Source organism: Anas platyrhynchos, chromosome 1 (assembly GCF_047663525.1).
Source record: "Anas platyrhynchos isolate ZD024472 breed Pekin duck chromosome 1, IASCAAS_PekinDuck_T2T, whole genome shotgun sequence".
Taxonomy (NCBI): domain Eukaryota; kingdom Metazoa; phylum Chordata; class Aves; order Anseriformes; family Anatidae; genus Anas; species Anas platyrhynchos.
In genome coordinates, this window is record NC_092587.1 from 78,956,035 (window position 1) to 78,982,781 (window position 26,747).

At 41.2% G+C, this 26,747-nt stretch overlaps 1 protein-coding gene across 5 annotated transcripts; it reads right to left on the bottom strand.

Moving 5' to 3' along the window:
* Positions 1 to 346: 346 nt before the first annotated feature.
* On the bottom strand, positions 347 to 25,998 carry LOC101802284 (potassium voltage-gated channel subfamily A member 6). Of its 5 annotated transcripts, none has more exons than XM_038167544.2 (5): positions 23,943 to 25,998; positions 19,378 to 20,258; positions 18,962 to 19,046; positions 17,189 to 17,353; positions 347 to 2,549 (listed from the first exon to the last, which is right to left on the bottom strand). In XM_038167544.2, the coding sequence occupies exon 1, from the start codon at positions 25,996 to 25,998 to the stop codon at positions 24,445 to 24,447; it is 1,554 nt and encodes a 517-aa protein (XP_038023472.1). In that variant the 3' UTR covers positions 347 to 2,549; positions 17,189 to 17,353; positions 18,962 to 19,046; positions 19,378 to 20,258; positions 23,943 to 24,444. The 5 variants fall into 5 exon arrangements, with proteins under 5 accessions (XP_038023472.1, XP_071898677.1, XP_071898672.1 ...); XM_072042576.1 differs by adding an exon at positions 7,451 to 7,564 and having other exon boundaries at positions 19,378 to 25,998; XM_072042571.1 differs by having other exon boundaries at positions 19,378 to 25,998.
* Between the last annotated feature and the right edge of the window lie 749 nt (positions 25,999 to 26,747).

Here is a 26,747-nt window from a genome sequence, read left to right on the forward strand (position 1 = left end):
GTTGGTTCTGGGTTAGAGGGAGTCTTGATGGTGTGCCAGCACTGCTCTGCAATAGGCAAAACTCTAGTGTGATTGCAATGCTGTTCTAGCTACAAGTTCAGAGCACAGCACTGTATGGGCCACTGCAGGGAGAGTTAACTCCAACCCAGTCAGACCCAGTTTACTGGTGTTCAGTGCAGTACTGCAACAATCACCTCCGAGGAAGAAAAGGTGTTCTTCAGCAAGTGGCTGCCAATTGTCCTAAGAAAGCCGTACAGTTGTATTAATCCCACATAAAATACTTCATATGGACATAGTAAAGTACCAGAGAGCAACCAGTCTTTTTGACATGAAAAACACACAACACTTTAAAAAATATTGGTTTTATTCATATATCCAGCCTATTCAACAGTGGATCACACCGACAGGAACAATCACAAATACCTAGTTACATGGTTTCATTGGGTTCTGGCCTTTGCAAGATTGGGTTTGAGTTAAGCATATATTATGGCAACACCAATAAGGACAATAATTGCTTTTCAAAGCTCAGTTGAGTCCCATTTCATTGGTCAGCTTTCAAGCCCAATACCCTCTTCTCTCACAACATGTGGGTTCTGCAAAAAACTTGTCTCAAAGTCTGAGTCCAGAAAACAGCATTTTCACTATTCCATCTAAAAATTCTGTTTCCTTCACATACTTTATTTGAAAGGCTTCAGGTTTTCAGTGCAGCCAACAACAACAACAAAAAAACCTATCATCCACAATTTCTCAGAAATGTTGGACTAGACTTGTATAAATCAGCCTGGCTCCAATGAGGGCACTGGAAATACTTTCGTCACCACATGACCTGGCCTGCAAATCCCAACTGTTTTCCTTTAAATAACGTCTAGGAGTTAGATTTCACAGCAAAAGCAAAAGGGTCCTGCAACCAATATCCACGCTGTTTGTAGTGGCACACAGTATCACCTAAAGTCTCTGATCTGCATGCCATGCATCTGAAGGCTCACAGACTTCTGCAGCAGGCAGCCTACACTTTGTCTACCTCTGAAGACAACTGCCCATGCAAGAAGGGTTTGTGGCAGCTCTGGCTGCCCAATGCCAGTCATGTTGCCTTGTCACACAGATCTAAGAAGCCTCACACTGCAAGCTGTCCTGCACTGAGAGTCAGAGTAGGTCTCTGCATTGTTTGCACCCAAATAATATCAATACAGGGTGAATATTGCCTCCTAGGAACTGTGGTTTTACATCCATGCTCAAGACTACTCCGCAGACTTGCTCCATAAGTATCTTTGGATTTCCCATGTCATAGTTGCTTTAAGCCCAGTCCTATAGACACCGATTATCTTTTTGAGTCACAGGTATCCAGGAGGTCACATCTTATCAGAGGACCAGACTCTCAGTCAGCAGCCATGAGGAGATATTACAATCCTTGCTTGTTACGGGTGCCAAGAACTGTCACATTAGGAGATGCTTTCTACCTGTGCCATTGCCAAAGAGAGGAGATTCCAGGCCAGAGCATCCCTCTCTGTCCATCACTTCCCATTACTAAGTGGGTTTCCCATCAGCTTCAGCATAGTACAGCATGGGCTCACAGAGTGTGAAGAGCAACAGAGGTTTTCATCACAATGGTGCAGTGGGAAAAAACTTCAGAACATTTCCCATGAACACTGTATACAATTATATTACATTTTCAGAACTATATGGCAATTGTGCCTTCTAAATCACATGAAAGACTATAAACAGTGTTATTTCAGTGAAACTCTCTACAGCCACTGAAACTAAGTCACTACCTCCTTTAAAGCAGGCAATAGACTCACATGTTCACAAGAAGAACTAACTCCAAATACACTCAAACAAGACACTTCATAGGGAAATGAGAAATATCTCTAGTTTGGGCCCACCTCTTACATAACGCATATTATGCATGATCAGGATGATTATTATTTGTAGAGCTATGTTAAGCTTCTACCATTTATCTGAGCTATGAAAACAGTCTATAAAAGCACAGTTATCCATTGGCAAAAGACAGGCAGACAAATGGGCATGCTTTCACCAGCTATTCAGTTCTATAGAGAAAGCTTTGTGCTCTTCTAAGGGCTGACTTTACGCATTTGCCAGGACTGGGTCCTCCACTTGAAAAAAAGATTTAAAATAGGTGTCAGTAACAGAATGGTTTGGAGGTGTCCTATGTCCATTTCCAGCTTCCCACACTACTCAGTGCTTGTCTGGGTCTTTTGATTAATAGATGAAAAATTGCTGCTATTTAGACACTGGGAATTAAATTCTGTTTTATTTAGTTTTCCCAGAAATCATACACATTTGAATCTTGTAGAGGATTCTCCCTGCCTCCTTCCTCCAACCCCTGTTCACATCTAATTTCAGTTTCCTGTAACTAAGCATGCTAACCCCTTTAAAAAAAATAAGAAAACCTCTAAGCAAGGAAAGCAGTTTCCTGTCCATAAATGCTGTATTCCCTGCACAGAGGGAAACTTCACCAACACCATGAGGAGGAGATGCAACGTCTTTTGCAGCATTCTGACACAACAGCCTTGCACCATCCAGAATCCAGCCTAGTGAGACAGAAAAAAAAAAAAAGTGTTAAATGTTAAAAAATTGGCCAAGAGAAATGCCTTATTCTGAATAGATCACAGCTAAGATATGACAACCTCATGGTTAATTTTTTAATGAGAATGTTTGAAGGAAGTCAGTTTAGAGCATCTTCTCAATATTACTGTACCCAGCTTACTTTGCTTTACCATGCCACCTACTGGTATTGGTTTAATGGGGTCTTTCCTTGCATCTGCTAGGAACTATATATATCTTTTCTTGCATGAGATGAATTATGTATATTGGAATGCTCCAGAGTCTGGTAGGATGCTTTGCAGTACTGTGCTGCTCCAAGGATAGAGACCCAAAGTCTGACCATTACTGTAACTGGGACTTTACTACATTCCCATAGTCATCTTCTTGTCTAATTTTAAGTCGTCTTAAGACAATGTTATGTTCTTTATAATTTGGCCTGTAAACCTCTTCCCCCATGCCAGGGTCAGGAAAGTCTATCAGAGCAACAGAAAGATAATTTAAAAAACAAACAGACAAACAACAACAACAACAAAACAGATCTGAAACCATTTAATTAATTTAATTTAAACCATTTAATATGATATAAAACCATTTATTGAAGCAAAGAAGCAAAAACATGTTTGGCCTGTAAGGACTTTTCTTCATGTACAAATTCTGTCATATTTTGATACAGTCACTTCTAGCTGCACAAGTCCATCTGTGCTGGTGACAAATTGAACCTAAAGGGCTATTCTTAAAAATTATGAATTATTAAAAATATCTGCAGTCCTCCATAATGGGAGATATTAAAAGGGAAGATGAAGTGACTGGAATAAATGTGGCACTAGGGCCTTCCTAAATTGGTCAAAATCTATTTAAACCTGAAAGGTCAAATAATAGTTTCTCATAAAGCAAGCAATACTCCTGTTTCTTTCCTCTTTGTATGTCAACAGTACAACACCTTAATTCTGCTAGTCTAACATGCCTCTAAAAGTTTCCAGTTGCATTTTTTCTATACACAGGATGGCTTCCATATTCCTGCGACACATGGTTAGGATATGTATTAAAGTAATAATACATGTACGTGGGCTTTTGAGTTCCAAAAAACAAAAGCTTGAGACCCATACTTGATTTAATTGTATGAGTGGTGGACATGGCTAGACCTAAACTTAGGGATGTTAAGCATGTGCTGAAATGCCACAAGCAGCTCAAGCCTTGCATTGCAAGGAATTTACAGCATTTATATTTTCATCCAGCATTTTCCCATGACAATTCCATTTCCTTGTACAGGAGTGTGAAAGCAGCTTCTTCCACCATGAAGACCGTATATTCCTAGTCCTCATGCTCCCACAACTCTTGCTACTGCTCAACAATGACCAGAAAAACAAGAAAAGGCTATAAAGAGAGTGTACCAGTGAGAAAGACTTGGGCCCCAAGGATGGTCAAAGCAGTGCTACAGCCCACAGGAGAACAAAGATAGAGAGAAATATCAGAGACAGAAGAAGCCTTCAAAGTAAACAAAATTTTTCAAGAGCTCTGCATAGATTCAGAAAAGAGAAATTGGCAGTGATACATAAACTATGTAAATATTAATGCATGCATATAGAAACTTGAATATATACAAATGCTCTTACTCTCAGGTATAAGCTACATATATAATCAAGGACTATAGATAGATAGGGGTATTGGTATGTAAAATATTACAAGGAAGAATTTGTAAAATTAATTTACCTTCCAAAATGTTTTTTAGGAAAAATCCAGTTCTTCAACTGTTAGTAATGTACATCAATATACCAACTTGTCCAGTTGCTATGAGCTCACTAAGACTGTGAGAAATACCTGATTTGCAGACTAAATCTGTGCTGAGCTTCAAAGCAGAAGTCCCTCAGTGAACTTCCTTTTATGTAAGCTTTTTCCTGCAGATTTATATGTTGGAGATGGAAGCTTTCAATCCAGGGATTACCAATACTGAACAAGCTAGAAGGCTGGCTCATGGTTTTCCAAAAATGCAGAGCAACAATAACTGGACAGAGTGATTTCTTGAAGTTTGGTAAGTCAGAGACACCATCAGACTGTTTACAGGAAGAGACAGATATTTGCAGAGTTGCACTAAATTATGACAAATTATTGTATTTTACTGCGCAATCAACAATCACGGTGGGACTTACTGTTCTGATTCTACTTTTAGTTTTATATTGATGTACTTGACATGGATGCTGCTCAGTCAGTGGATGGAGTGTAGAGAATAGAGTTTACATACTCAATACCTGAGATCTCAGACCTCCTTTTTTCCATTGTGTACATTAATAGTCTAACAAATACTTAGAAATCATAAAATATTCTTCCTTATAGCTTGTTTCTGTGATCTACAAGCAAAACAAAACAAAAACATGCTCTTCTATGTTTCTAAATTTACTTAGTAAGACTCCTTAGCAGCAAACAAGGCTCTACTTGCACTGAATATATTGCATGGTTAAGGCATGTAATGTCATCTGCCTGCTTAAATTGACAATTATGTAAAACTTAAATTCAATAGCTGTAGAAATGGCCCCAGTAATTAAAAACAGACATGTCATAAATGGTTAGTCATGAGTTTAGCACGATATGTTTTCTTGTAGTGTTGGCAAATCCAAAAGCCCAAATCTAACTATTTCTGGAATATTTTTCATCAAATGTTCTAAAAAACGAAGCAACTGCAAGGATCAAACACTACAACATTAAGCAGATGTGTGAAAACATCTTAGAAAGTATAACTAATTAATGCATAGTCATTCAACATTGAAAATATTCTGAAAAACTTAAACACTATGGCAACAGGATAGCAAAACTGTCATTTTAAATCTTTCAAGTAAGCAAGGGATTAGCTAGTATAATACAGCAGTGAAGGGACTGACATGAAACCAGGGGCCAGATCCAAGTTTATAATGGTGTTTGAAAGCACCATTTAAATAAAGATTACAATCACTCACACAAAGGAAGTGATAGAAAATTTTGACTGGGCCAGAAGAATGGCAGACAGACTTAAAACAGACTTTTCTATGCCTATAATCCCACTATTGTAAAAGTAATAAAATATCTAAAAGGAACTGAAGTGAAGCAAGGCAATTGTTGAGGCACAAAATAAATGAAATACTAAGGCTATGTCAGCCTTATTCATTACTCAGTTATTGATCACTTACTATTAAATTACACTTCGATATGAGGTAGAAGAAGAGACTAAGAATTGGCCACAGACTGGCCAGTGACATTAGATGCTCAGCTTTACAAACTAAATTTCAGAAAGGAGAATACAGGTCTTGTATGGGCATCCAGAAACATGATTTACTACATTGTCACACTACATTTTTGAAAAGGTGGGCCTCAAATTTTCAAAAACGAATTTGGGATAAGTTCTCCAGAACCTCCAAACCATATTCAGGAGTCTATGTCAGGTGAAAAATTGTGATGTTCTGTACATATAATCTTTTTTCATTGAGGAACTAAAATGCAAGATAATCTCAAATCGTAACTCTAATGTCAGATAATTCACTTAAAACCTAAATTGCATAATGTTATATAGCTACACATGCAGAGAATCATATTGTTCAGGACGGTAAAGAAGAGAAAGGAGCCTCCATAGCAAAATAGATGGGAACATTCTCATTTTAGGTTATGTGAGAGGGCATATATAAGTTTGGTGGGAGGCAAATGATTAATTTTAGGGACCCATTTCTATATCCCTTATTACTCTTATTTTGGGGAGTCAGATATTGATGCTTAATTTCATAGTAAATAGCTCCTAGTCCTCAGAAAGGCTTTCTGAAAACAGTGACATTAAAAAATTGATGATGCTCTGGAAACTTCCCTGTGCAATTTTGCACACACATGCAGACACTTAGTATCTTTATGTTTTAAAATAATGCAATAATCTTCACATATATACATATACAAATATAATAAATGAAACTGCTGTCATGGAAGATCCTTGAATCCTTCTCAATGATGAGAATGAACAAACTCTCAACAACTACAAATAAACAACTACTTGGGAGCTAACTGAGATGAATTTAAGGCCTTGAGTATCTCTGTCATTCAAAAAGATTGGGGATAGTAAAAATAAAGGGAAAGTTACACGGAGTGGGTGTAACTCCACTGAAGCAATTTTTACTTGCCTCTGTTATGATAGACAAATGTGGCAACCAGGCTATTACACTGTGCATGGATAAGGGAGAGGCAATTAAACAGTTCAGATCCAATCTATTTATAGTGCCCATCCCCAAACAAGACTGACTAATGAAACCTTCGGCAGCAAAGAAAGAGCAATAGAATTGTAAAGCAAGCAATTGTATTTCAAATGGGAGGATAAAACTGCAAAATGTTCTCAGTGTTCTGCCACAGCGAAGGAAAACCGAGGTAATACACATTCATCTGAGGTATGGTTCAGGTGAAAGGTTGCAGCACTGCCCCTGCAGCACTGAGTGAATCAAAATATTCAGGGAAAATCCCAGTATACCACCATCCTTCTTCAAACTGAATACCCATTTTAACCCCACATAGTGCTGGTGATGTGTATCTCGTACCTGTATACTCTCCCTGGAAGCCAGGTGAAAATCCTTGAGGAATCTCAACTCTCAAGAAAATGTGTGTAATTCTAGCATTAACAGTTAAAATAGCATTGTTGGATTTAATGTCCTTTATGAAAATATGCAAACTTTCCTAAAAGTGGCTCACATGGTCAAGTTCCATTTTTGTTCTCTTGTTGTATGCCTAAACCCAACATAACAAGGCCAAGTACTTGTGATCATGCTGCCACCAAGCAATAGAGACTCATAAAACGTAGAAAACACTGAATTTGTCTGTGTGTGTACAGCAAATGACAGCTTCCCCCAGGCTGTCTTGGGCCTCCTCAGCACATACCAGCAGTCCATACCTCACTGCACATGTTGCTTGAAACCCCACACAACAGGTCCAGCTCTGAGCATGGCTGACAAGACATGTTCCACACTGAGCATGCTGACCACTGCTACCCTCTTTCAAATCATACCTAAAGGGGAAGAGACAGTGGTAGGTAAGCTGTCTTGTCTTACAAACAATTCAGGGGTGAGGGCAGTCACCCAGGATACCAGACACCTTGCTTCTGTGCTCTCCTTTATTGCAGCTGCCTCCCACAAGAGCTCCAAAGCCCCAGATCTTAGCAATTTGGCCACCAGGTGCTCCTGGTTTACCTGTGCTTTGCAAAGTGTTACAATTTCAAAAAGCACTGGCAGAATGACAGAGCAAAGCAAATCTCCCAAGTTGCTGGAGGAAAAATTCTCGCCAGAAAAGAAGGGTCAAAGAGATATAATATATATGTTTATATATGATACGATTTTTATAAATGATATATATATATACATAGCTCTTCAGTAGCAAAGGAAACTGCTCAAATACCTTAACTGCCGATGCAGACAACCCTCCCCACGAAAACTGAGCCTACAGGGCCTAACCCTCCTCTCTGCAAACTGCCTACACCTTACACTGAAGCGCACATCGCACATCCACGCGTTGCCTGCTGAGTACCTCCACGGCCCACAGGATGGCACTGTGCCACTCCGCAAACTGGTAACTGACTTTTGGTAGCGTTTCCTGATGGCAACTGTCAGTATGAGGTGGACTTTGTCATATCACAGGTCTTTCCTCTGAATTTCCAGGCTTTCCGGAATTCAGAGTAATTCTACAAATTCTTTCAGGACGACACACCAGCTGATCCTCTGTGTCCTTGCTCAGAAAAATCACCATCTGCTTCTTGTGGGCATTTTGCTTGAATAAAGCCCCCAAAGGGTTAACCCAGTACATACACAGCAGCCACCAGAACAACTGCTTCTTTTTGCTGCTGAGAAACTGTATTTTCTCAGCAGCCTGAAACTAATTAATAACAGTTATTGCTTGCAACATGCTTTGTATGTTCAAAATACTGTAGAAAACCAAATTCAGGTAACAGTCTTGATAATTACCACATCACTTGCATTCTTGGAACTCATGAAGACTGCAGCTATCAAGCAAGGACTGAAGAGAGCTCAAATGCTTACATGCATTTGCATGGCTACTCACTAGGCACATATACTCCAGATCAATTGTTACAGCATCATGAAGTTACTCAATCCCCTCCTATTTATGGGTCAAAGATGGGGCCAACCCACAGACATCCTAATTTGTACAGTGCATCAGGTTTCAAAGTCTTCTTTGATTCTCAATGGTTGAGGATCATCTCATGCAGGGTTTAAGTATTTCCCTTAACTCCTAAGCATCTCCTAAAGAAAATATTCTGGGATCACTGCAGTGTCAATGACTGTAAATTAAAATTCTACTAGATATACCTGTCCTTCCTTACTAATTTTTTTAAAGGATCACTAAGATCAATTTTTCAGCTTAAAGTAGCTGAGAAGATTAAGTAAATTGAGTTTTACTTGGATTGGCAACCTAAGTCTAACCTTCCTTAACAGCTTAAACTTCAACTACTACCCCTTGTTAAAACCTTGTCTCTTTCATCTTCATCACTATTTTAAATGCTTTTTTGCAGGATGCATATACCCAGGGAACCAGCAAACAAAATCACGGCAAAATATTAGAGCTGGTTTTATAGTACAGGCAAAGGCATCAGTTGCTAAGGGCAACAGCCTGCTGGGGACAGCAAAATAGCCATGGTCCTCCTGTCTTCTTTGTTCACACCACAACCCTGTGAAGCCAGGCTTCTGGGGAACTGGAAAATGCTGCCACGGTTGTGGCAGCAGCAGCAGCAGTCACCATTCCTCACCTCTCCCCTCCTCCCAAGTAGTGGCAAACAAGGCTCTCCAGCCCCTGTCTCAGCTCTCCTTTCTATCTCTCTCTTTTCCTCCCCATGGTGTACATGTAAGTCTGGCCCCACATATGCAGCAATATTTAATTTTGCCTTCACAGCTGATATACATCAGGCTGACATGGTAAAACATTAATACTGAAAACAACCACATCATGGAAAAATTGCTAAGCTTTGATGAAGTCATGGAATTTAAGAAAGCACCATGACATTGCTTCAGTTGGGTCCACATGTGGAGGTGTGATTGTAGGTGGCATCCTGCAGTTCATAAGTGCCGTATGTGCAAGGGATCACCAGAGCAATAATCATATCCAAAGATATGGAGCGTGATCACAAAGAGCAATGTAAATACAAATAGTAAGTAAATACAGACAGTAATAGTTTGTATTTAGTAAGTAAATACAGATAGTAAGCATTTAGACCTCACCAGTCCCTAAGCTGGTAATCTTGGAAGAAAGGAACTTTTGGTCCTGCTGCTCTTTCACTGTCAAATAATAATCCAACCTAGAGCAGGAATTTCAAACATGCTTGCTATTGGTCCAGTTCTGTTTCATTAACATCACCAAAAAAAAAAAAAAATTCCAATGACCACAGCAGCCAAGTGGTGTCAGCAATGCCACTGAAGCAGTGACAGCAGCAACATCACTGAAGATCATGTAAAGAGGTTCATCATCTTCTCACTTATCCTGCTTCCAGCCGTGGAAATGAGGATTCCCTTTATGGAAGTTACAGCCCAGTGAAATCAGAAAGAGGCTTACAGAGGATCTGACTGAAGGTTCCACTGTAACCAGCCGTTGAAGCTGCAAACCCCAGTCTAATCTTCCAGCTGTGCCTCACACTACTTGTGATTCCCTATAAGAAAAAGCATCGTTTACTTTATCTGCTTTAAAAAAGAGCTTAACAGTGAATTGTTGATTGTTCCTATAGATCTTTATTGCTGATAAACAGCCAAGTGCATGCTGAAGAGAGAAAGACATTATTTCCATTCTACAGCTGAGGCATAAAGAAATAAAACATCAGATTCAGACCCTGCATATGCCTGTAAGCCTCAGTCTATCCACAGATTGTTAAATCCTTGTGGCAGATCTGACAGTAAGTGCCTACTCAAAAACATTCAGATGGGAGTTTTAGCTGCTTCAAGACACTGAATTTTGAAGATAACAGGTCTCATTTCCTACCTGTACATAAAACAGAGCAGCTGAAAACTGAAACACATCTAAAACACCCTCTACCACCACCTTGCCTAGCTGGCATCAGGAAAAAAAAAAAAAAGTGTTAATGTACAGATACCAGCTGAGAATTCAGCTCCACTTGTCTGTAACCAACCCTCTGCATCAGTAGGGGTGTTAAAAATATTTCAGCCATCAAGAAAACTCTTCATGCATTGAGGTGGGCAGAAAAACATGACAATGGCCCTCAACAGAAATGTAACTGACTCAGGCACCTAAATATGTCTCATAGGACAGGAAGGAATTTGTAAGAGGTTTCATCTGGGCCTTTTCACATATGCTTGCATCTGAATCACCAATATATGACTAAATATAAAACATGAGGAGCCTTAATTGCCATCTATGTATCCTCATATTCCCCTGGAAGACCATGAAGCAACAAAAAATAGCAAAACATTTAATAAGGATTAAATTCACAGTTGTTAACAGTGCCAGTGAAAATATATTTTTTAAAATGACCTTGACAGATTCAAAGAGCAGATTTGACTGCTCAGTACCAGTGAGCTGCTACCATCCAAACCACCTTCGTGCTTGGAGAACTAATAAAAATCTAGGTGAGAGATGTTACAGGTTGTACTCCTTCCATCTTCAGCATATTTTCTTTTGTTACTTCAATACCTTGGTCCCCGATAGCAATTCAAGAGTTGAAAAAAGAAAATCTGCATAAATTTACTTCTTTTGGACTAGCTGTGAAAAGTTGATGTCAGCCTCTTATCTCTATGGTGCATTCAGCGGGCTTTCAATTTACGTTGCAATAAGTCTGCTCCAGGCTTTGTCAGCTAGAAATATTTTGCACGCCTTTAATTATAAAGCAGCCTGAAAGGGAACAGAGAGTCACAAACAAGGGGGGCTGGGCAGAATATTTTGTGTCTGAGACTGAAAAATATAAATCAGATCAGCATGGCCATGGCATTGACCCAAAGGCAACATAAAGCTAGGTAGCAGCAGGATTTTTTAGCATTTGGGTATTCTAAGAGTCTCATGCACAGGTCCAAAAGTTTTTGTGTTTGTTTGATCCATATGTTAGTTACTACTGTTATGACAGTAACACAACACAGTGTCCTTATAGAGTAGTGGTCCTCAGCTGTACCTGACATTGAAAAGGTATTAGGTAAGAGATGGGGCAAACTCAGAAAGATCTTGTTGTCTAATTTGCTTAGGAAAAGGGTGCAACAAAATGGAGGAACAACTAATACATCAGCATTTTATTGCTGAGAAATACAGGACACCCAAAGATCATGTGACCGAGCTGTAGACTGTCCCCTTGACGTTAAGCCTAGTATTTAATTACAAGATTTGCCTTATTAAGTGGTCACTAAACTAATGGAAAACTTTCCACTTTTTTCTTTTTGATGCAACTTTCTCATGAGCAGAAATGCTAGCATCAGAAGTACCAGCTGGTGTTTTTTGGCTACTTGTGTTACGTGACTGGGGGATGGATGATGGAAAGGAAAGTTGCATCATTCTTCAACACTCATCACAGCTATATCACAGCTGCAGCTGGCTTGATCAATATGTATTCAGACATCTTCTATGGAAATGTTGATTAAGGGTTACTGTGCAAAGGAGAGCTCACTATTCATCTTCTCTGAAATCCACATGTCCAAGTAAGTGTTATTGAGGGTTCACAAATCTGCATAGAGGTGTTTTGTTGTTGTTGTGGGTTTGTTGTTTTTTTAAGAGCCAAAGAAAAAAAGTAAATAATGAGGTGAGCTACAGCACACTCCAGATGGCCCCTTCTTCTGCAATTCTTCCTCTCCCTGAACCCAGAAAATTATCAGGACTGTAATCTTTTTTTTTTTCTTTTTTTTTTTTTCCCTAAAATCTTGTCACTTCTAGCACATGCTCCAGTATCCATGCCATTTGACCTGTCATTTCATCTGGTTTGGAGCATATGAATAGCACTTAACTGAATGCAAAGAAGTATTGGAGCTGACATGGGAGCCACACTGACAGCAATCAGGAACTGTCAATGGCTACTATTACATTGTTTGGAAAAAAAAAAAAAAGTTGTGGTTGTTTATAACAATTTTATCTTTCATTATAGATCAAAGTAAAAAAGACATGAATGCAAAACTCTGCATTTTGCCTTGTATACATAGATGTCCTTAGCACACACACAAAAAAAAAAGCAAAAATATTCAGAATATTACAAAAATGTTCGTGCATATTACAAAATTTTCCAAGCATTCAATTTCTAAAGAACACCAACATGAAGTGAAATGAAACTGCTCTCAAACATGCTGGGTCTTGAGGAAGAGGCATCTTTTGATGGAAATATATCCTGCAGAAATGTTTGCAGTCCAGTATAGAAAACTGAAATAGATATCAGATAATAGGCTAATGGATAAGCAATACTGAATACCCTCCAGAGTGTTTTTGAAAGTCACTGTGACATCTCCAAGGACAGACTACAAAGATCAATTGCTTTGTGTGCACCATTTCGTAAGCATGAAAGCCCATAGTCTACAGCACTAAAAGGAATGTACCTGACAGTACTATTTCTGATACATTAGAACTGCAGCACAATTCAGATCTTGAGAAATATACAATGTCTTTTTGGTACCTATCTAAAGAAAAGTTAGAGTGATAAAATAGATGTTCTAACTTTGTGGCCATCAGGCAACATATTAGAAAAAAGACCAAAATATCTACATATTTTTTTAAATACGTAGATGTGTTTTTAAATATCTATGCATAAATATCTACCCGTACCTCTTTGTTTTGTACTGATGATGAAGTGGGATTTAAACACAAAGGCAGTCTGTCCTTCCATCACTGATAAGTGGGCTTTTGCATAGAACTCCTCACTGTTAATTACAGCTCTACCCTTAAAGATATAAGCCCATTCTAAGAATGAAGCTCTTGACTGAGGAAGGTTTAAAACAGAAGCATTGAAAGAGCAAATAGAGTCAAAACTTGGTCACAAGTTAAGAGCATGTCAGTGTTTCAAACACTGGATAGAGTGTTCTTGAGCTGTTCAATTTGCATTGAAGTCATATCCCTCCCCCAAAAAAAGGAGTATGAGTAAATACTATTCCACAGAATCACAGAATGGCCAAGGTTGGAAGGGACCTCTGAAGATCATCTAGTCCAGACCCTGCTGAGCTGGATCACCTAGAGCACCTTGTGCAGGATGGCATCCAGGCGGGGTTTGAATATCTCCAGAGAAGGAGACTCCACAACCTCTCTGGGCAACCTGCTCCAGTGCTCTGTCACCCTCACAGTAAGGCAGTGCCCCCTCATATTCAGCCGGAACCTCCTGTGCTTCGGTTTGTGCCCATTGCCTCTCATCCTCATTTATTTATGCATAAATAAATCAGATTGGCTTGAAGATTCACAACAAATACATTTCCCATGCTTTTTACATATCATCATGAATTGACATGATTTACTTGTAGGATTTGCTCCTGTGCTATTTGTCACCTGTACTCCTTTATGAAGTCAACATTTTCTTGCTAAAATACACGGTTGCCAGGGCCAAGAATATGAAGATTTGTTCTATTGTACAAATGAAGAAGACATGGGTTCTTCTTCATTTAGATTCTTATTTTTCCACCACTCTGCATAGCTAATTGCACCTTATTCTATCCCTACTATAAAATCAAAATGTAATAATGTTTTCTCACCACTGGAATGTTCTTTGAGTTCCATAGAGGTATATATAATTTTAATCATTTAATCATTTAATCATTAATATAAATTTAATCAAGCACTTTGACCACCTTTTTGCTGGTAGTGACTACTGCAGTAAGATCTTTACCATTAATATGTTGCATGCGTCAAGACTAAGGCTTCTATACACAACTTCAGTGCACATGGTATAACAACTGTAAATTAAGATGCACATGAACTAATAGTGGCTTCTTTTATCAACGTCAGAATCAACTGAGCCCAGAAATGGGTGCAACACTGTTCATCATTCAAATGAAACTTGTTGGCTCATTCTGTAAATGTCATAAGAAAATTCTTTTTTCATTTTCCTTACTTTCTTAGCTCTAGAAAAGATGACAAGCCCTTAGGACAACTTATGTACAACAGCATTTGTGTGCACCATTCTGCTAACATCATTGTTAAAGCTCAGATGATGTTCATGTTCACATGCATTCATAATGGTTATAGTCATTGGTAAAATTTTGCTTTGCTTTTTCTTTTTTTCTACTTACAGAAGAAAAAAGAGCTATTCCAAAGTTTTAAAAATGAACTTGCTAATATAGATATAAATCACAGGTTAATGACTTCATCACATAAGTGAGGTCAATGTCTGTTCCACCTTGGTCAATGTCTGTTCTATCCTCTGAGATCGAAGACATACTTGGTCTCTTTCTCATAGGGTAAAACTCAAAGAGGTGAAAGAGGAAACACGAAGCCATGGCTTTATTTTGTCTTTGTCAGAACAATGCCTGCAATAGGAAATTATTCTGCTAACCTCTTCAGGCAAGAGTGACCATTGTTATCAACTTATCTGACCTTCAGTTCAATGAAAGTTGTTGCAGGCAACTTCATTTCTGTTATTGTTGATTTCTTCATCCAAACCAGAAACCCGGGCTGAGCTGCAGCAGAGCCACCTCAAGGCTATCCTCAAAATTAGGTACAATGCACTACTGAAGTGACTCTGGCAAGTTAATGGGAGTGAGAAATTACTAGAGGCCCCAGGAAGTAGAAAGATCAGTGGACAGCTGGAAAGCTCTGGACAGGAAGAAAGGACCAGACACAGTCAGCAGAGGTTCCAGGTTGAGAGGAAGAGCAGTGGACAAAGATTGTTGAGTCTTTAAAGTGCAAAAGGTAAGAAAATATTAAGGCACGGCCCACCCTCCATCTGTCTCCAGACTAGCTCCTAGACTGATCTGGTACACCCCCCCCCATTCTACCCCACTCCAAGGACTTTTTTCTCTTTACCCAGTCCCATGGAGAAACACCATCTGCAAAGACATGTAGTTCCTCCCACACTTCTCTTTCCTACACACACACCAAAAGCCCAAGTATTAAATAATATAATCAACAGGATTTGGTGTCTGTTAGCTAAGCAGGTATAGTGTGGCTGCATTTTTCAGAGAACATACGCAATAAAGATACGATTGCTTTTATATCTGACATCCAAAATACATCCAAGGTTCAGGATAGACTGATTCTAGTAGATGAAATCACTGAAACCAGGCTCCTTCTATTGCATGTAACTACTTTCATGTAAAGCCTTTCAAAAATTTAACGAAGTCCATCCAAAAAAAAATGAATTTGCTTTTTGCCTTGATTTCTCCTATTCAATCTAGAGCAGGCTTTCATTTCTCTTTCAGCTGTTATAGCAGAAATCACCTTCTACTTTCCAGTATAAATTTATTCATTGACAATTTCTGCCTTATTGTTCAAATACCAACACAGTCTTTCAACTTAAATAGCTCTTATGTCTTGCTAGCTACTCTGCTCCCAGTATTTTTGTAACTATAGGTCTTGCCAATCTTTTGCTGGACTAGAAGAGGCAGGCTCTTCTAGATTCATCTTGTAAATGAGTTTCCATTTACCTGATCATTCTTGCTGCTTTTCCATGCATTCTTCCCACTCTAAGGTAAACTTAGCCAAACTCAGATCACCAAAAAGACCCATGGCATTCCAGATGAGGACTTATAGAATTAACATTTCCCAAGTGGTATAAAAATTTCTCTTTCTAAGACTTTCAAGAAGCGATTTTGCAGCTTCATTACTCTGGTGGCTTAGTAAGTGACATTGATGCTTTGACTCATCTTAGCACTCCCAATCATTCTTTTTTTTATCTTCCCCAAGTGATAAACTTGCTACCAAAATCCATACCACAACTTTAGTTTTTATACTATTTACTATTTTTTCATTTCTTTAAGTCCATAATTCAATCATCTAGTCCTGTGTCCTAATCCACAGGTCTAATGGCATTGTTTAGGTTGCATCATTGCTAAGTCTTATAAATTCAGCCCTACAGCTAATATTTTAAGCATTCCAGGGACTAACCCCTGAAGATCTCTTTTATGAACCTCCCTTCTTTCTCATACTGATCTCTTTTTTACTGACTCTGTATTTTCTCTAGTGACCCTCATCTGCCCATCTTAAGCGGTATTTTTCCACATAGCATGCTAATGGGTTTTATATGAAGCTTTTTGTCTAGTTTCAGGGAAGGCATCATTAAGATCAGCAGAGCTGGAGCAAGAAAGAAGTGACCCAATTTGTTTAAACCTGGTATATCCTGAAGATGGAGACCCTAGAGCCATCAGATCTATAGCCAACCTGCCAGGACTGCAGCAATTTTAACAGATGGCCAAAACAGCAAAAATCTGTAGGAGGGTAGAGTTTGTCTCCATGTCTATCTCTGCTACCCTTCTGTTATTATATTATTTAAGACTTGCAATTATATTTCCTTACCATAAAAAACTCTGTCTCCTTGGAAATCACATCTAAGCAAGAGGAAGCTGATGGAAATTAAATAGGGAAGTGGACAAGAATCTAGGAAGGAAATCTGCTTCATTTGATGTGGGGAATCTGGTGATCCCACAAGACCCACACCAGCCTAACTTCTGCCACACATGTGACCGTCAAGGGCACAAAAGAGCCGAGTAGGGAACAGCAGATAGGCACTCACCTTATGGTATGGTAATGGTGCACCTTCCTGAGAGCACCATAGCATATAAGCAGATGATGAGACTGTGGTCCAATTCTGCTTTCAACTGGGATAAATTTCACTTCACTGACGTCAGTGGAGTTATTCCAGAATTGCACCGGTGTAAAAGAGGGCAGCATCTGCTTCCTGAAAATGGATACCATCAAGCTAATTGAAAACAACAGATGCATCAATGAACAGCAAGAGGAGACAGTAATGTTCCACTTTTCTTGTCAAATAACATTTCATTACTCTCCTGAGAATGTATGAGAATAAACCAATATGTGCTCTAAAAGCTAAATCTTCTGTTGGTATAAAATTCTTTACAACCTTTTAGGTGAACGAACCTAGATGTATCTACAACACCTAAAGACATGGCTGCAGATGGCTGCATTTACAGCCCTCTTTTTTGGGCTTGATTCTTCTCTCGCAGTCACTTAAATTAGAAGGAACAGCATTCATAACCTTAAGGATATATCTGCCCAACCTCAGCTAGAGAGCTGAATCAAGACCCCAGTTTTCTTCAAACCAAAAATGGCTACAATCCCAGTGAAATACTTTGGGATTTACTGCACTTTTTGACAAATTTTCTTCCACACCTTTATACCACCAAGTAAACATTTTTATATCCACTTAGTGTTAGTGAATCCAACGAAGGACTTACTGAACTTTTGATTATATTTTGTATGAAGACAAGGTTTCCTATAAGTCTTGTCTAATGAAGAGGCAACACAGCTTCAGTATTTTAGGGTGACCATAGAAGTTGATGAGCATTTTCTGTAAAATTTCCCTCCTGCAAATCTTTTCCTTTCTTATGCTAAGAAAAAAATCTGACACTGGAAAGATTAACCTGCAAATTTGCACTACAGACAACATGGATATTTCCTACAGAGATTTTTTAGCAATGTTTGTGCTTTAGGAAAGTAAAACCTACACTGCTCACAGTTACTTGTTTCCAAAGTGTAAAATCATGCTGTAATATTCAAGCTCTTGTGCCAGCCAGCAAGCCCTGAACAGGCTACCTTGGAGCAAGCTAAAACTCAGACAGTTAGCCAAGATATATAGAATTGATGTGTACTAATAACATATGCTACACTGGAAAACAATGTTACTGCCTGCTGTCCCTGCCTGCTTCCCCAACAAACATTTTCCTGGGTTTATGTCCCTGGCCAGCGTCTTGCCTTATTTAGGATCTGATCTGCAGATCACTGAATTTCACTACCAACTGTCTCTTGTGGCAGCTAAGGACACTCAGCATTCACTGGCAATTGTTCATTTCATCAGAAGATTAAATCTTCTGATCATGCAGACACTTGCTCCCCTCCTTAACTTTATGTGTAAAGCAGATGGCAGCAAATCAGGTATTCTACTATAAGCATGTTGGTAATATGGCTACAAATTTTGTCAGAATGGGATTTGTCTAGAATGCAAGCTCCAAAAATCAAAAATGAAGAACTCAGACTGTGATCTCAGTTACCACAATGTAAATAGAGCTATCTTATGCATACATGGCCACAGCTGAGGGCAGAATCTCATTTAGTCTCAAACCTATCTGTGAATTGGCCTGCATATTTCTACTACTGCATTAAAAATATAATAATAACGATAACGATAACGATAATGATAATGATAATGATAATGATAATAATAATAATAATAATAATAATAATAATAATAATAATAATGCCACTCCTCTTATTTTTGCCACTATAAATTTAAAGAGAAGCCTAACTTTTCAGAGTTCACTAGACTTACTTAGACTCAAGTTAGATGAGAGTTTTCAGGTAAGCTGTGGTTAACTTCTGCTGTAATCTGTAGATCTTTCCAGTATAAACAGGACCTCAAGAGAAGAAAAAAAGAAAAAAAGAAAAAAAAAAGTAAGATAAGCATTTTAACATATATTACACATGCTTTGACTTTATGTAGATGATTGAAGTTGGAGACAGATATAAACAAAAGTAGTTGTACTAAATGGAATTTTGCCAACTTGTATCAGCAGATGGCAAGGATCTGGCTCATACTACATTTTGTAGTATATAATTATCTTTCTCTCTTTTTTCATCCAGAACCAGATTCTCCCTTTAGGCTGCAAATCTTAATTAGGAAACCCTTTCTCATTAGTTGCAAGAAACTCATAGTTGTTAATTTCACAGATAAAAAAGAAACCTTACCTACTTCTGCAGGTAAAGCAGAAGCTGGAGCTGTTTGTTCCATTGCTTTTAGGGATGATGCTGTTCTTTCCATCACAGTATGGAAGACTCTTCAGTCCTTACCCTGCCTTTGGCTGCCCTGAATATCCTTTATATTAATTCTTCTGTATCTCCATGGGGATCTCTGTACACTGAATGAGTGGGCCTAACAGAGAACACCAAGTCCAGGCACCTTCACCTCTACAGCTGCTGTAGCAGTGACTTTTATCCATATACTCTGGGTCAGAAGGAACAGGGCCAAAACAGAAAATTGCTCAGAAATCTCAAAATGTGACATTTTCCAAACAGGAACAGAATAAAAATTTCATCTTAGAGGAAAGTGCAGGAATCCTTCAGTAATGTAGACTCTGAAATTCTGCAAAACAACTCTTCCAACTCTTCATGCGATTCACTCATACAGTCCTTCACATAAAGATAAGTTTGGGATAAAAAAGGTGCCCTCAACAAAATTATTCCTTTCCTTCCTTCCTCACTTCCAACAAGAAGATGATTTCTGCCCTGTTCTTAATTGTTGAAATTCTCTGTTGAACTGATTGTCACAAAATACCCAGGGGTTCAGGAGAAAGCAAGTCTCATCCACAGCAAAATCTTTATTTCATAGTGAGATTGTTGAAAAAAAAATGTTTCTGTGGTTTTTAATGCAATGCTCCTTGTCCGTGATTGTTGATTGTCCTTCACACACTCATCTCCTCTCTGTGTGCAAGGATATACAAAGTCCTTTCCCATCTCCTGGTTTGCACTGTCAGTTTTCAAATGCTGATAATGGTCTGCCAGTTCGGAGTTGGACAGGGCAGTTGTACATGATATAAAGTGATGGAATCTTCAGTAAGCAAGGAAAAATGCTGTAAAGATAGTGCACTAATATCTGAGAACTGAAAGTATTCAACGAGTGCTTTTGCTTTTAGCCAAAGTCACAGGGTAGAGAAACAGTCTGGGAGGTTGTTATGGAAACAAGTCCCTGGAGATGCCTACTTTACTTTGCAAGGATGTGCTCTGCCTTAAGAACGAAATATCTAGACAGACAGACAGAACTGCATTTCAAACATCCAGGAGTGAGTGTTAACAGCTGAGGACTTGAGGGAAGATTTCTGAAAGCATCTGTGATTTGCCAGCATGAGCCATCTATAAAGTCAGTGGCATGGGTGCCATTATGTCACCACTATGTCACTTAACTCACTTGAAGAAATTCTGAAAGCTGCTTAATAAAAATGATGAATGCCAGAAGTAGTATAATATATAGTATTGTTGATGACTGTGGGACTACACTATACTGTCTTTTAGGAGATGCTTAGAAAAGGATTTACATGCCTGAATGAAACCACCTAGGTTAGACCTGTGCGGTGTCAAGAGTTGGACTTGATGATCCTTAAGGGTCCCTTCCAACTCAGGATATTCTATGATTCTATGATTCTATGAGGTTACCTTTCCAAGCTTCTGTTTCCTTTTGAATTTCTCTTAGCTCTAACATAGAACATCCAGGGAGCAACCACCAGTCCTATTTCACAAATTTTCATTTGCACATTCTTTCCAGAACTGGAAAATATGTAACTCAAAAGCTGTACAAAAAATTGTGTGTTTGCAGCAAATTTAATTTGCACCAGTGGAGACTGCCCAAAGCCACAGCACTCCAGCTAGAAACTCACTTTTGAATTTCACCTCAAAGCAGAAACTCTCTTCACCTCTCAACATGAGCTCTCTGCAAGACATGCTGGGATTATGTTACTGGTAATTTGCCTCACATCTTTTTTTGTTGGAGCCTCCATGTCCAGCCATTTGTCACACTGGCCAGGAGAACAACCTGTTCTTAGGAGGGATGGCTCCTGCCTGGCAGGGCCACTGGGGTCAGGCCCAAGGGAGAGAATGAGCACAGGAATTTTCTGACGTAGGCTCAGTGTGGCTTGTGCTTAACCTGAGTTTTTTATATCTTACTTTGGGAAAACTTATATCGGCTGATACACTCAGGCATAAAATAGTACCAAACATGGACTACTAGGAGACTGCAACAGCCTTGACACATCCCTCTTAAATAGCAGGTTACTCTGCTAGTTTAGTGCATCTGCTACAGCAACATAAAATTTGAAGTTACTCCCTTTTACTCTGAAAAATATTTCATTATAGTGAACCTGATATACAGATAAGAACAACACCATTTTATGGAATTAACTCAGAGACCAAGACAACTTTTTACACAAAATCCTACCTTGCAGACCCTTCCTCAGTCCTACTTATTACTTACCCACCACTTACATGCTTCAGGGGATGCAGAATGACTCCCAAGACCCAGACCTTCACAGACATTTGCCTCAGTCCCAAAGAACCAAAGAGTAATTAGGCACTTACGTACCTTTGTGGAGACTGTCCTGAAAGACACATTCTGCTCTTTTTTTCAGGCAAGCTCCTCTGAGCTACAGAGCCCTCACCACACAACACTTGCATCTCCCAGACTGACCTGCAGTAACCGAGACAAGTAGCATTTTGCTACCGACTTCAGCAAGAGAGAGAACAGAGTTTTCAATATAATGGCTGTGCTCTGACCCCAGGGGAGATCCCTGTACACTAAAACCCTTTGAGAAGACAATGGGACTCTGGAGAAATGCAGCAGTTAGGTCTCACACAAACAACTGCTACCATATGATCAGGACCCAGATGAGGAGAGGCCACAATAAAAGCTCTCTAAGCATGGAGCCAGATCTCAAGACAATGAAAAACAAGCAGAGTAACAAAGATGCAAATAGATACCATCTCACAACCCTGACAGTTCTGACTATATTAAAGGATATGTCTTTAGCATTCTCAGCCTTATGATTGAAAAGCATAATATATACATTTGCATAAAATGTACTCTATAGATTTTGCATCTTGATATTACGTGTTTTACGTATTACACATGTCACATGCAATATGTAGTACATTCTAATATGTAAATCATACAGTATGATGCAAGGCATTAATGGCTGCCTTTGCTTTCATACACATGCACACATGTGAATACAGAATATACATTTATATTTAAAAACAAACAAAAACATTTTCTCGCATAAAAAATCATCCATAGAATCTAAAAGCATCCATTTCCCCTTCTCACACACTGGCAGCATTTGAAACATTTTAAAGTTGGGTATAAGACACCGCTGATTAAAAAAAAAAAAAAGAGAGAGACTGAAAGAGAAAGAAAGAAAGACCAAAAAAGACCAAAAGACTGAAAGACTGAAAGATAGATGGAAGGAAGGAAGGAAGGAAGGAAGGAAGGAAGGAAGGAAGGAAGGAAGGAAGGAAGGAAGGAAGGAAGGAAGGGAGGGAGGGAGGGAGGGAGGGAGGAAGGAAGGAAGGAAGGAAGGAAGGAAGGAAGGAAGGAAGGAAGGAAGGAAGGAAGGAAGGAAGGAAGGAAGGAAGGAAGAGAAAGAGAGAAAGAGAGAGAAAGAGAGAGAGAGAGAGAGAGGGAGAGAGAGAGAGAGAGAAAGAAAGAAAGAAAGAAAGAAAAAGAAAGAAAGAAAGAAAGAAAGAAAGAAAGAAAGAAAGAAAGAAAGAAAGAAAGAAAGAAAGAAAGAAAGAAAGAAAGAAAGAAAGAAAGAAAGAAAGAAAGAAAGAAAGAAAGAAAGAAAGAAAGAAAGAAAGAAAGAAAGAAAGAAAAAGAAATTACTTGGGAAGCAAAACATGCATCTTAAGATGCAAATCTCTGGTCCCTTGACAAGCCCAGCACTGTGGGACAGTGTATGCATTTTGCAATGCTACTTACTATAAGTTGCTCTCATAAAACCTAGTGCATGCAAAAGACATTTCTCTGTCTTTTGTTTAAAAAATATACAGAACTGGCTGAATCAGTAAAAAAAAGCAAAAATATTTCTTCAAGGTTAGCTCTTTTTCCTCTCATTTGAAAGATCTGGGGTACTGAGATTGTGCAGATGGCTTGGGCAAACTTGCATCAGTGCCAGTCTAAATCTCTAATGTCGACACACTTACCCTGCGGTAATTTGTGACTGTGACCCACTATATCAGTGCAATCTTCAGATAGCACAGGTGGTTGGGGTTTTTCAGCAATGCCAACAAAATACCAACATACAAACTTCCCTCAACTATAGAAACACTTCAATAAAAATGCAGCAATGTCAATTGCTTTCACATGCCTGAATACAGAACTGGATATCTGAAGCATAAAGTACATCTCATTAAACACTATTGTGTGGAGATAAACTGCGGAGATAACAAATGAATTCTCTCAAATGTGCCTAGCATCAGAAGGCACTTAGCACTATGAAGATTAACTTGGTACTATAAAAGCCAATTAACATCAGGGCACTGGAACAAATAAGGCTGAAATAATCTCACAACACAGAGATACTTCAACAAGCCTGTTGATTTCTTTATGCCCATTTTTGATAATCGGTATATGGTCAGGAGTGGCAAAGAGCTTTTAGATCTATGCACCTTTTTTGAAACATAAACCAAGAGGGTCTTCAGCATGCCAAGTGTTGCAAAGAAGAAAGGCATCTGTTTGTTGACTTTTTCCTTACAGCTACAGAACTCACTGTGATGCTGGCTACAGCATTTCCATTATTCAAAGGCAATGGCATGGCAGGCGTGACTGATCCCACAGCCAAGGGCACTGCACTGGCACAGGAACGAAGGGCACAGCTTGAGCCAGATGTTTGTAGCCCCTTTAACTATTTACTCCCTGTTGAATCCTTCAGCTGAAGTTGTGTCAAGGGTTTCTTTGCTAGCAGAGTAGAAAGGTTAGGCATCAGAGCTAATATTGGATTACAGCAGTCTCCAAAAAAAAAAGGAAAAGACATTCATGAGGGAGTGGGGATGACAGCTAGCACTCCACAGAATAAAGCAAGAACATTTCTGACTGCACACAGTAATGAGAAACAGCAAATCAGCAGAGAAGAGCCCATTATCACAATCACTCTGTTTACGGTATCACAATTCACAGTCTGGTATGTAAATGCTGAATAGATCCAGCTGCTAGTGGGAAGACGGCTGTGCAGCAGCTTGCAGCTCTGTCTGGACCCATGACAACAAAACCGATCACACCTCTGTCAGCATTTTCTTCTCTTTAAAACCCTGGTTGTTGGGGGGAATGAAGTTGGAATATTTCATGGACTCCAGGTCTTCTGCTTCCAGGAATTCAGATTTGCTGAGAGACTGATTACTGTCCCCCTTCTTGGGCTCAGAGAAGGGTGACTGCTGCTGGCCACAGGTGACATGGGTATACTGGCACTGCTCTTCATGATCAGTCTCTCGGTGGTAGAAGTAGTTGAAGTTGGACACGATGACAGGGACAGGCAGGGCAATGGTGAGCACACCAGCAATGGCACACAAGGAGCCCACAATCTTGCCACCAATTGTCATAGGATACATGTCCCCATAGCCCACAGTGGTCATGGACACCACTGCCCACCAAAAAGCATCAGGAATGCTGGTGAACAGGGAATCGGGGTCATCGGTCTCTGCAAAGTAGACAGCACTGGAGAAGAGGATCACCCCAATGAAGAGGAAGAAGATGAGGAGGCCCAGCTCCCTCATGCTGGCCTGGAGAGTCTTCCCCAGGATCTGCAGCCCCTTGGAGTGCCTGGAGAGCTTGAAGATCCTAAAGACTCTGACCAGGCGGATGACTCTGAGGATGGCCAAGGACATGGCTTGCTGCTGGCCCCCGTTGTTGCTGCTGCTCCCAGGCTGCTGCTTCTGCTGCTGCTGCTGGGCCAGCTCCGTGCCCAGGGTGATGAAGTAGGGGATGATGGCCACGATGTCTATGATGTTCATGATGTTGCGGGAGAACTCAGGCTTGCTGGGGCAGGCAAAGAAGCGCACGAGGAGCTCAAAGGAAAACCAGATGATGCACAGGGTCTCGATGAGGAAGAAGGGGTCAGTGAAGAAAGGGCCCGCACCGGTGGCAGGTCGCAGGGGTTGTGGGGTCCCACTCGGTGGCGGCGGTGGTGGCAGCAGCAGCGTGTCATCCCCAGGCACTGCTGCCTCCCCGAAACCAGGCTGGGAGCCCTTGGGCTCCTGGCGGAACTCAGGCAGGGTCTCCAGGCAGAAGATTACGATGGAAATGAGGATCACCAGCACGGAGACGATGGCGATGGCCCGGGCTGGCCCAGAGCTCTCAGGGTACTCAAAGAGCAGCCAGACCTGGCGCTGGAAGTGGTGCTGGGGCAGGGGCTTCTCCTCCTCTTGAATGAAGCCCTCGTCCTCCCGGAAGGTCTCGATGGCCTCCTGGCCCAGCTGGTAGAAGCGGATCTCCTCCAGGAAGATGTCGAGGGGTACGTGGACCGGCCTCCGGAGCCTCCCCCCGGACTGGTAGTAGTAGAGGATAGCATCGAAGCTGGGCCGGTTGCGGTCGAAGAAGTACTCGTTGCGGAGCGGGTCGAAGTAGCGCACCCTGCGGCTGGGGTCCCCCAGCAGCGTGTCGGGGAAGATGGAGAGGGTCCGCAGCTGGGTCTCGAAGCGCAGCCCGGAGATGTTGATCACCAGCCGCTCGCTGCTGCAGCAGCCGCCGCCGCTCCGCTCCTCGCCCGCCGCCTCCGCCTCGCCGCCGCCCGCCCGCGGGGCCGCCAGCGCCAGCGGCTCCTCCGCCCGCATGCCGCCCGCTCCCTGCCCGTGCCCGTGCCCGTGCCCGTGCCCGTGCCCGTGCCCGTGCTCGTGCCCGTGCCCGTGCTCGTGCCCGTGCCCGCTCCCCGCCGCCTCCCCTTCACCGCCCGGGAGGAGCCGCCCCGCCTGTTGCGCCTCGGCGCGCTCGCACGGCGGCTCCGCGGGGCTGCCGGAGCGCCGCAGCTCCTTCTCCGGTCCCGGCCACGGTCCCGGCCACGGTCACGGTCCCGGTCACGGTCACTGTCACGGCCACGGGCACGGCGTGCTCTGCTGCACGGCACGCCCGGCTCTGCCCTCCCCGCTGCGCGCACACGCAGGCGCGCACATACACACACAGACCCCGCCGGTTACACGGCGAGGGAGGGACAGACGGACACGCGGGGACAGACAGAGGCACACAGGGACACGCACGCCGGCACCCACACGCCTAGGTACGGAGAGATGCTGCAGCCCCAGCTCGGGGGGGAGGGAAGGGGGGCGGCCCTGGGGTCCCCACGCGTGTAACCAGCTGCAGGGGGCTGCTCCCCGGCCGGGTGCTTTGCAGCAGCTCGCCTAAGCGGTGGCACCCCCCGGCTCTTCTTCCTCCCCACCCATCCACCGTCAAAACCTGCCCCTGCCCCTGCAGGCAGACCCCCGACGAGGACTGGACACCGCTAGCTCCGACCAGTGCCCCGATGCTGGAGCCAGGAGCCCTCGGTGCTGTGCCTGCTCCCGCTGCGGGCTCTCCAGCTGACCTTGAG